Source organism: Papaver somniferum, chromosome 8 (assembly GCF_003573695.1).
Source record: "Papaver somniferum cultivar HN1 chromosome 8, ASM357369v1, whole genome shotgun sequence".
NCBI classification, from domain to species: Eukaryota; Viridiplantae; Streptophyta; class Magnoliopsida; order Ranunculales; family Papaveraceae; genus Papaver; species Papaver somniferum.
This window is the reverse complement of record NC_039365.1, coordinates 49746350-49757452: the sequence shown is the minus strand read 5'-3', so window position 1 is coordinate 49757452 and position 11103 is coordinate 49746350. Positions and strand designations below refer to the sequence as shown.

The window sequence follows — 11103 nt, the reverse complement described above, 5'->3', positions numbered from 1 at the left end:
CAGGGGCATTACATAGCCCGAAAGGCATGCGTCTATACGCAAAGGTACCAAAGGACAGGTAAAAGTGGTTTTCTCCTGGTCTTCTGGGGCAATAACGATCTGATTATATCCAGAGTAGCCATCTAAAAAGCAGTAGTGACTATGTCCAGCTAATCTCTCTAGCATCTGGTCGATGAAGGGAAGGGGAAAGTGGTCCTTCCTAGTGACCTTGTTCAATTTCCTATAGTCAATACAAACACGCCAACCCGTGGTCACTCGGGTCGGGATTAACTCATTGTTATCATTCTGGACTACAGTAATACCAGATTTCTTGGGAACAACCTGAACGGGCTGACCCACTTACTGTCTGAAATAGGGTAGATAATGCCTGCATCTAATAGCTTAAGAACCTCAGTTCGAACTACTTCTTTCATATTGGGGTTTAGTCGACGTTGCATCTCCCTAGAAGGTTTGGTGTCTTCCTCTAAATAGATCTGATGCATACAAACAGTAGGACTTATACCCTTAATGTCTGCTATGGTCCACCCTAAAGCTTCCTTGTTGTTTTGAAGGACGGTTACTAGCCTACTTTCCTGATCTCTATCCAAGTCGGAAGAAACAATCACAGGTAAAGTCTCAGACGGGCCTAAAAACACATACTTCAGGGTATCTGGCAATGGTTTTAGGTCCAACTTAGGAGGCTCTTCTAAAGAAGGAACTAGGGTAGACTTAGAAACTGGTAGTGGTTCGAACTTAGGTTTCCATCCATTACTAGTATCTAACAAAGGGGTTGAATCTAACAAAGCATTCACCTCATTAATCACCTTATCATCATCAAATCAATCCCAAAGTGAGCTAGGCATTTCTCTAATGGATCTTCTAACAAAGTGTTTGGTAATGACTCCTCGACTAATGTTCCTATCATGTTCACCTCTTCTATATTCGAGTCATCTAGTTCAGAGGGTAGCTTACTAATATTAAAAATGTTCAGCTCAATAGTCATATTACCAAAAGACAAATTCATAATACCATTTCGACAGTTAATGATCGCATTGGATGTAGCTAAAAACGGGCGACCTAAAATCACTGGTATTTGGTTCTCTGGGTCAGGGACAGGTTGGGTATCTAGGATAACAAAATCCACCGGATATTAAACTTGTCTACCTCTATGAGAACATCCTCGATCACACCACGAGGAATTTTAACGGACCTATCAGCTAACTGAAGTGTCATCTGTGTAGGTTTCATCTCACCAAGTCCTAGCTTAAGGTACACATGGTATGGAAGTAAGTTCACACTGGCTCCTAAGTCAAGCAATGCTTTCTCAACACGGTACTTACCTATTGTACAAGCAATGGTAGGGGACCTGGGTCTTTATACTTAGGAGTAGTGGTATTCTGAATAATAGAACTCACGTGACTAGCTATGAAGGCTTTCTTCTGGACCACTGAGCTTACGCTTCGCGTCACAAGTCCTTAAGGAACTTGGCATAAGGGGATGCCTAATTGCATCTAATAATGGAAGGTTGATATTAACCTGCTTAAAAACCTCCAAATATATCATTAAAGTGGACTCCCTCCTAGTAGGAACTAGCAGCTGGGGGAACGGGGCTCTGGAACAAAGTCGGGCCTCATCAGGACCCTCATTTGTCTTGTGGAGACTCTATCAGTCTCCTCATTTTCTGGCTCGGCTCATAAGGGTGAACTACAGCATGTTCACTTTCAGGTATGCCGACCTATTATCAACTTTCCTTCCACTCCTAAGGGTCTAACAGAGTTAACATGACTGTACGATTTCTCTCCTCTAGGGTTAGGATCAGTATTACTAGGGAACCTTCCTTCCTCTCTCTCATTAATATACTTAGCTATTTGGCCGACTTGAAGTTCTAATTTAGCAAAAGACTGGGCACTATTCTTAAAATTCTGTTTGGTTTCCTCTTGAAAATTACCCTGGCTTTTTACTAACATTTCCTGGCTTTGCGATAGCATTTCCTGGCTCTTCCTTAATATACTAAGGGTTTACTCTAAGCTAGTTATTCTATTCTCAGATGGGTTCTGGGTCTGTCCTGAAGGGTTCTTAGTATAACCAAAACCTGGGGGAGGCTGAGAATTACTAGACTGGCCTTGATTCTGGCCCTTAGACCAAGAGAAATTAGGATGGTTTCTCCAACCAGGATTGTAGGTCTCTGAGTAGGGGTCAAACTTATGACGGTTCTCAAACCTAGCAAACTTAGACAGCATGAGCTTGCTCTTCACTAACCTGACCTTCCCAAAATGAGTTATCGGGCTCTATTCCACAACTAGAGATTTGAGAGGCTCTATTAGGTTCAACAAGGGACTTATTTTTAGGTTGACCCATTTCTAACGCTTCTAACCTTCTAGACAAAGCAGCAAACTTAGCATCAGACGCAATCGGAATAAGTATTAACACTTGGATAGCAATATGCGTGTGTTCTCCCTGTTCCGTCGCCTAAGCAAGCGTGGAATGCAGGACCCGTGGGAACTATCGTGTAATCTGCTGACAAGAAGCATGCGCTTGGATCAAAAAGATCTATTCATGCCGTTAAGTTAAAAAAAATGGTTATGTGCAGTCAACTGCTGGTTCCCTTGTATTTGCCAGTTTGTTGATCTAGATTTAAGTTATTGACCACTGGTTCCCTTGTATATGCCAGTGTGTTAATATTAGTCAGACCGGTATCTCAGTCATTTAGGTTAGGTTCATCTTGGCAGAGGCCTTCAGACAGATATGGGAAACACCGTTCACTTTTCAACCATCTACATTTTTCTTTTTCCATCTTCTTAATCTTTTCATGTGATTAGTCTGACTCCGAGTATGATGTCCATCGTGAAACTATCTTAGTAGAGCTCTGTCACTTATATGAATTTTAGTATGCTTGAGTGCAAACTCGTGTACAGCAATTGGAATTTCGCATCAGGGTTCTTCCTCTTAGAGTCAATAATTGTATGCCAACCAAGGAGGTTCTTTAGTGCTTTCCAAGGTTCTGCGTAGATAGCTAGGGTCTGGAGTATTGGTTTTTGTGGGTACACCTCTGATAAACCCACCCGAGATTATCTCGGTCACTTTTCAAGAATAAATTTTGCTCGAGGACTAGCAAATAATAAGTTTGGGGGTATTTGATAGACACATTTTTGTGTCCAATTTGTTCTCAATACTATATATTGTTGGCACTCGATTTTGTACTAATTTTGTTATTTTATGTATTTGTAGGTATTTTTGGAAATAAATATTTTAAGAAAATTCGGCTCGAAAAGTTGATTTTGGCACGGAGGACACGTGTTATTCGGACTCCGAAGTTTGGAAGGGGTAACCTAATTACTAAGGGGCACCCCCAGGTCACCCCCAAGGCATATGCTATTCGCACCCCAGTCCAGGATAAGGGGCACCTTCTTCAACAATTCAAATTCTCAAATTGGCGGGAAAAATGTTCACACACAGGAGAATTTTCGATCGAAGAAATGAAGTAGTGGTAGGTCGATTCAATGGCTGAATTTTGGTAGAAAGATGTGATTTAGCCTAAGGAAGATAGTTTGGGTGTCGAATTTGATCGGAATTGGCTGGAAATATCGATTTGATTCTCGAGCTCAAAACAGAGCTACACGGAGTGAACACGGCCTGTACACGGTGTTGTGTGTGTTTTGGTTGTGCATGGAAGTGTTTTGGAGGAGTTGGATGACTTATGAGGCATGTATAAGGCTTACTAGAGCGTGCAGGATCAAAGTTTACGTGTGACAAAGTTATAATTGGAAATTATCGTTAACTAAGGGAAGCGAGCAATGACGGATTAAATGGAGAATATACGCAAGTAATGGTCGGATATTTTGGTCCTAAAACACTATAAATACAAGGCAAAAGAGTTTGGAAGGGTTAGCAAGTCATTGGGAGAGAGTTAGAGCCGAGAGAATCGAAGGAAAGGGTCGACAGCAAGAAGAGTTCTGCTGCTGCTCAGCTAAGAACACGAAGAGCAAAGACCAACCAGGAAAGTCGTAGAGGAGTGTCGCTGAACTGCGACAATTCCCTATTCCTTTCCCGTGATTTCACAACAGCGTCAACTGCACTTCTCATGTGCCGTTCTTTTCAGACGTTTCTTGTGTGTTGCAAAGGACGGTCATAAATTGATTTTCTTGTTATTTCATCATTTGTAATCAACTTGTGAGCATTAATAAAATCTTTTGAGATGTATTACACCATGATGAGCTAAACTTATTCTCTGGGGCGACGGAGGAAGCAATTCCACCAATAAAAAATTGGTAATTTCTATTTTTATTATTTATGCAATTAAATTTATTTAATTATTTGCCTTGAGTATAGGATTTTTTCCAAAGATTTTTATTAAATAATTGTTATCTTGATTGATGGATTATGCTTGACTTAGAGTTTTTGATATTCCATGCTTTTAACTTACAGTTATTATTTTAAAAAAATCAGTTTTAGCAATAATTAAAATTATTTTAAAGGAAAAATTTGCATAATAAATATTAGAAATATCAATTTAAATGGTAGAAAAGTGAAATCCTTAGCCCCAGTTTCCTCCAAAAATATTTCAATCACTTTGTTATTTTCTTTATAATTTAATTAAATCTAAAAAAAAAGTTACCTTCACAAGTTCGAAAGAACCTAGTTTTTACCACTATCTACAACAACATTTGAAAATACATCACTTCCTATGAGAATATGAGCTGATTCTCTAGAGCATTCTGAGAAACAAGACGTCCAGGGCCAAAATGGACACAACGGCGGAGCTTGGCAGCAACCTTGGAGATATCATGCGTGGTTGTTATCGCGAATTACACCAAATGTTAGACAGTTCAAGACCTTATGGACACTGGCTAATAAGTAGTTCAGGTAACCTCTCACTAAGCAAAGGTTCAAGACCTCATGGACACCTATGCATATTCGTGATATTTCCTGTTTTCCGTGTTTTATCGTATTTTCATTCATGTGGGGGATTGTTGGAAAAACACCGGTTTTATGTGAATTAAAATTTAGTATAAAACGGTTTTTCAAAATAATTAAAATACGTTCCAAATTTATCTCTTAGATTTTTACGGGATAAATTTACCTTATATATTTTGGATTTGTGTTAGGGTTTTGTATGAAGTAAAACCCCTCTTGTATCCGTGCGTTTTGAGAACTTTTTTTTCTTCGTTTTTCTATGATTGATACAATGGTTTAAGTGCTAACAATTCCATGAGTTTTCCGCTGCCAAGTTCTAAAAGGACAAGTTTGAATGTGCTATTCAAACTTGTTAAGATTGTTGTATCTTGGAGGCAGATGTACCCGTAGGGCTATAGCATCATCTTTTCAGAGTGTAGCCGGGCATTCTTGTCTTAAGGACAGTATGTTGAACGTGCGCCTCAATCTATCATTACAAGTTTCTTCTCTCTATGTTGTTTAACAGGGATGTTCATTACATCAACAATTGCAGGAGACGACACAAAAATCAGATAAGTGCCTCTTATATTAATTAGTTGTTTGATTTATTGAATTTTAATTGTTATTCACCAACACTATTCCCTGTCCTCTTCTCGTTCTTTCATTAACTTATTGACAGCAATCAAACGCAAACCTAGAACATCACCATTCATCGTCTACTGCCATCATCTGTAGCTCCATTTTCAACCAAACATCGGCAACAACAAAACACACTCCATAGCTCTTTTCTTTCTTCTAGAGCTCAGCTGATCGTCGTACTCCTTCGAACATTTCCATCGACTCGAGCTCAGTTTCCAGGTTCTTCCATGTCCATCTCGAGTTCACCAATCACTGATGTCATTGGAAGACCCCAGACCGAACTCAAATTCCATGAACAGTGAACCACCGAGAATCCCATCGTGATCAGCAGCCGGCCGGGTATTCTCGGTTAGAGTTGGAGAAGAAGACGATGGACACCCCGTATTAATCCTCCTGGTGCCTTTAACAAATGTCTTTCAACTGTCAGTCTTAGAAGACTGACAGTGTAATTTTCTACATCATTCTTGTTTCGCGCATAACTTCCTTGTATGATATCGGATTGACCCCATTCTTTCGCCATTGGCTTCGTATTTTCGTCATCTTCAAGGTGATGGCAAGAACTCCTAGGTTTGGACGAGTTTCATTTGGTCTTTGGCCCTTCTCCTCTTGCGGCTAACTTCTGTTATTGCACAATTAAGTGGCGATTCGCTTCTTTGGATGATTCACCTAATAATACACAAATAGAGAAAAACAAACGTAATATACAATAATTTTCCAGAAACTAAGCAATTAGTAGCATGGATTCGACACTAAATATATGTGATTTATGCACTTAACATGAACATAGACATCACTTTTTGATTTATTTCGATTATTGTATAAGGTATATTTTTTGAATAAAACTATCAATTATTTATGGATAAAATTATTATTTTGTAATTTTTTATGTGATAGTTTCCGTTTACATAGCATATGCTTGAATGTCAATATTATTGTTATGTGTTTTCGTTTTATGGGATGTATGATTTCGGTTTTCATGACCTTAATATTCAATCTTATATGATGTGAACCCTTATGGGTTGTGTGACTTTTTGATTTAGCGGAATTAAGTTCTAACCAATGTTGGTATGCTTTATCAAAGGATCATATGGTGTTCCAACTGAAACTCATATGTAAAAAGTCACAATGTGTTGAATCAATTTGTGTTTACATGAGTTATGTTTAGCATAAACATATGTGTTTCGGGTTTTCAACTTTTGCTATTGGCACATATTAGTTAAAACTGATTCAACCTTTCTATGGTAAAGGTTGCTCTTTGTTGTTGTTCTTTTGTTCTTACGAGAGGATGACAACATACTGGGGATATTCTAACTTAAACTTGCGCTTAATGATATATATTTCTGGGGAGAAGAGGATGCTGAATCTGAGGTAACAAATTTGTTAGTTAATCATTTTCCTGTTTAAGAAAAGTCTTCTTATATTGCATATATTTTTCTTTTGCTTAACAAAATTTCAGTACAATTGATTATATCCCATTATGTGTGTATGGATGTGTGTGTGTGATTCAATTGTTTCCGGTTAAGAAAAACTATGTCAATTTGTTTGGCTTATTGTTTGATATGAAGTGTTTTTGCTTAACGAAATCTCGGTGCAATTGCGATGCTATAATGTCTATGTTTGTTCCAATTGCTTCTGGTTAAGAAAATAATTGTCCAAGTCAATTTATTTTGGTTTGTATGTATTGATTATGGCTTAAAAAAATACAGGATCATTTGTTTAGTTAAGTGTTAAACTAATATTAGATATTTTCTAATAGGATATTTCGGAATTACAGGTTGGATATTAATTGGAAACAGGAAAACCGAAATTAGGTACTTACTGCATATCTTAAGAATATTTTCGGTTTAAAAGTTCCTTGTTGTCCAAACAACCTTGGTCAATAAATAGTTGAGTTTGCATTTCTTGCAAACTATCCTAAGAGCCAGGAAAACTTCATTCGTGTTGTTTCTAGTGGATCCGTTTATTCGGAGAAGAAAGTACCCTAATTAGGCGAAATCTCTTACGATCGCTCGTTTAAAAACTTTTGTGGGATCAAGAAGCTCTATGAGTACCGTTGGTGGGAAACTAGATAATTGCATTATTATTTTAGTTTTTGATTATTGATTTGATTGAACAATGGTTGTTGAAACTTTGATTGCACCTAGTTTGATTATTCTTGAGAGCCTTCTCTTTTGACATAAAGGTCACTCAAACTAGATCAAAGTATTGACGGGATATTTAGAACTGTTGTTAGATCTAAAGACAACTTGTGATCATCCATTGTTAACAGACTCCGTTCTGGGTGTGATCGATCATAAGTGGTTTCAAGTTTGTGGTGTGCAGGTACATAAGAAGGTTATTGAAGATTTGAAGAAAAGAAGATTTTTCTTATTGGTTTTCGTATCTCGTGATTTGTGCACACATATTGATCGGTTGGGATCCAACTAGATCTTGTTTATCTTTGATAGACTTGTGATTATCTAGTTGATTATATCGACATCCCTTTATAGTTCTCTTTGATATCTATTTAGATTTATTACGAATCTAGATCTAATTACTTCGGTAATAAGGATCTTGATTGATATAAACCAGGCAAAGGAGTTTACTTGTTAAACGGAAGAGCCTTTTGTCGTACTCAACAAATATTTTCCTAAAAGATTATTGGAGCGGTTACCAAACAAATTTGTTCATTTACTGTTTGGAAGACGATCAAAAGGAGTTGAGTGCTTAAGACTTTACATCGGCAAAGCAACTCAAGAGAGTGATTTTATGTCTTGGGATTCAGGTGCGTGACCAGACGGTTGTAGACACGGGGATACTGATGGAACTAAGTAACTAGGGGTAAATTACTTGGTCTCAACTATACGAAGTTGACTTTGTACTTTGTATATCGACTTAATTCTAAGAGTCTTCAAAATTGGACTACGTCCCTTTTTTTTGTATTTGCAGATTCCTCGTTAACAAAATCTTGTTGTGTCATTTACTTTACTTCCATATTATAATTGTTTTACTATAATAAATTACACTACACTTGTACGTTAAATCCTAATCACTTGACATTTATCTTATAGTTAATCGGTCTTGTACCATAATTATTGTCAAGTGAATATCGAGTTGTTATATTGTCCCGACTTTTTACATGGATGATCATACTTGGTATCGGACTTATAGGTTGAAACGAAAAACGTGATGCATTTGGATACCCTCGTCATTGCAAAATGGATAACAGGTGTATGGATTACCCGCCTATACCCATCAGTGATACACTCATATTTTATGAGGTCGTTGTTGAGCTTCTCAACCCCAATAGTAATTCTTGGAATGTAATCTTCTCAATGAGTTATTTGACTCTAACACCTCAAGGAGAATACAAGACATATTCTTAGATACTTCTAAGGTTGATGTAATGGATTGGATGCTAGCTAAAGACGGTAAATTTTCAGTTAAGAACAGAGAAACAATCCTTAATGGTAGAACCATCGAGCCTACAATCTGGAAATCACTTTGGAGTTCGAAAACTGCTCACAGGATCAAGCTCTTCGCTTGGAAATGTATTAGAGAGTTAATTCCGACAAAAAGAAAACTTGTGATGTTTAATAGCAATATAGATATGTCTTGTGGGTGTTGTGGTGCTGCAACAGAAACCATAAAACATCTACTGCTTAATTGCAGGCATGCGGCGCATGCCAGATCAGTATGGAGGTGTGTTAATATTAACATGGATGCAATCAGAAGTAACTGTAATAGCGTTGTTGAGTGGGTCACGAGCTGGTTTTCTACCGGTAACAATACAATAGATGGAAAACGGCTTCATACACTAATGATTGGGACATGGAGAATCTGGAAAGACATATGCGACTCGGTCTTTCAGGGAGTATCTCTTAACCCTCACTCTACTGCTCATAAAATTAATTATCATTTAGCCTCACGTATGCATGATAGTTCCCATGTTTCCTTTTGTGCAAGTAACCCGAGATTCTCACATTGGAAACCTCCTTTACAAGACATTGTCAAAATTAATGTTGATGCGTCTTTTGAGTATCTAACTAAACAACTAGGTACGGGACTAATCGTTCGTGATCATACATGGGCGTGTGGAGGAATCAGAGGAAACTATACAAATGAAGTCCTAAATGCAGAAACTGGAAAGTACATGGCAGTACGTGAAGCATTAGAATGGGCAAAGGAAACGCCAAAGTTGTCATTCAATCCATCACAGACAACATGTTGCTCATTCAATGGGAGAATAGGAACATAATACAAAAGAGACTAAACACATGATCTCATCATTCTTTAGTCTTTGTCGTTTTTCTTATGTAAGTCCTGATGACAATTAAGTTGCCAATGCAATATCTAAACTGGTTAGAGCTTCTGCAATAGGACTAGAGTTTATGGCGTTTATCCAGCTGTAGTCTTCCGGTACAAGACAACAACAATGCATCATTAAGCTAACATACCTATGGGACTTCACTTGCTTTCTTAAATTAAAAAAGTGTCCATGTGGGGAAATGCATTTAATAAAATGCCTACGGTTTTTTCATGATTAATTTAATGCCCATACCGTTAAGGATTCAGGACCCATCATTTTGGTAAAATATTGTAGACAAAGTCGATTTCTCATTTGAAGAGATGATATTTTGACAGGCGCAGTTACTAAATTGCCCATTAATCTAATATCATCTGTTACCATCCATTTGGTTAATCGACGGCTCTAATTTCTCAATGGGAAAAGATCTTGTTAGAAAGATCTTTCTAGTTATAACTCGTCTCCAACTCATCGCAACTCATCTCCACCTTCGTTCCCTCCCTAATTCTTCTTTAATGGCAACTTCACTAGAAAAACCAGCAAGAAGAGAACGGAAACAACTGGTGTTACTATTGATTTCAATAAAACAGGATGGAATGATTAAATAAGTAGACGAAAATGATCTTGGGTTGATGAATTAGGATTTGTATCGTTGTTATCGGTAGATTTCATACAACAATTAGAGTTCGTGGATGAGAACGATGAAATTGAAGCAGTAATCAAATGGGGTTTTGTCCAGCAAATTGAATCTCTGTTACAGGTAAGAAATTGATTTCTTTTGAATTCTCTGATTGTTAAATTGATTGATTCATTTATAATTAGCCATCCCTAACTAAGATTTTAATCTCTTCCAACTATACACTGTTCGAATCCATTTGAATTTCAGATACCAAACGTGACTTTAATCATGAAAGGTGGGAACCAGGTCCAATAGCTCTATTCACTAATGAAATTGTAATTGCATCTGTGTACAATTTTTAGGATTCGTATAGGTGGGTTATGATGGGATTGCATCCTATGTGACCTTGCTGATAGGATTTCTTATGTATAGTTTCAATTTTATTTTTGATTAAAAGAATTCAAAATGGGTTGAAGCTTATCTATTTGGTGCTGGGAAGACACGATGGATATAAGACAAGACACGATGGAATTTCTTTTTTGTTCCAACTCGGCCGACACACTGTTTCAACCTTTCCCCGACTCATTGTTCCAACTCAAGCCGACTCAAACGATTGAAGGGCTGCAATGTCTTTTAACATGACCGATTTAAAGCCATCCGTCTCTAACGGCTGTTAACCGTTTTCCTC

The 11103-nt window shown here is 37.5% G+C and overlaps 1 protein-coding gene across 1 annotated transcript; it reads left to right on the top strand.

Annotated features, from left to right (window-relative positions):
• Positions 1 to 8896: 8896 nt before the first annotated feature.
• Positions 8897 to 9748, top strand: LOC113305537. The gene has a single exon (XM_026554559.1). The coding sequence runs from the start codon at positions 8897 to 8899 to the stop codon at positions 9746 to 9748; it is 852 nt and encodes a 283-aa protein (XP_026410344.1).
• Positions 9749 to 11103: the final 1355 nt, after the last annotated feature.

Excerpts from the sequence above, each read along its gene's own strand:
- LOC113305537 (XM_026554559.1), top strand. The coding sequence starts at position 8,897 with ATGGATTGGATGCTAGCTAAAGACGGTAAATTTTCAGTTAAGAACAGA.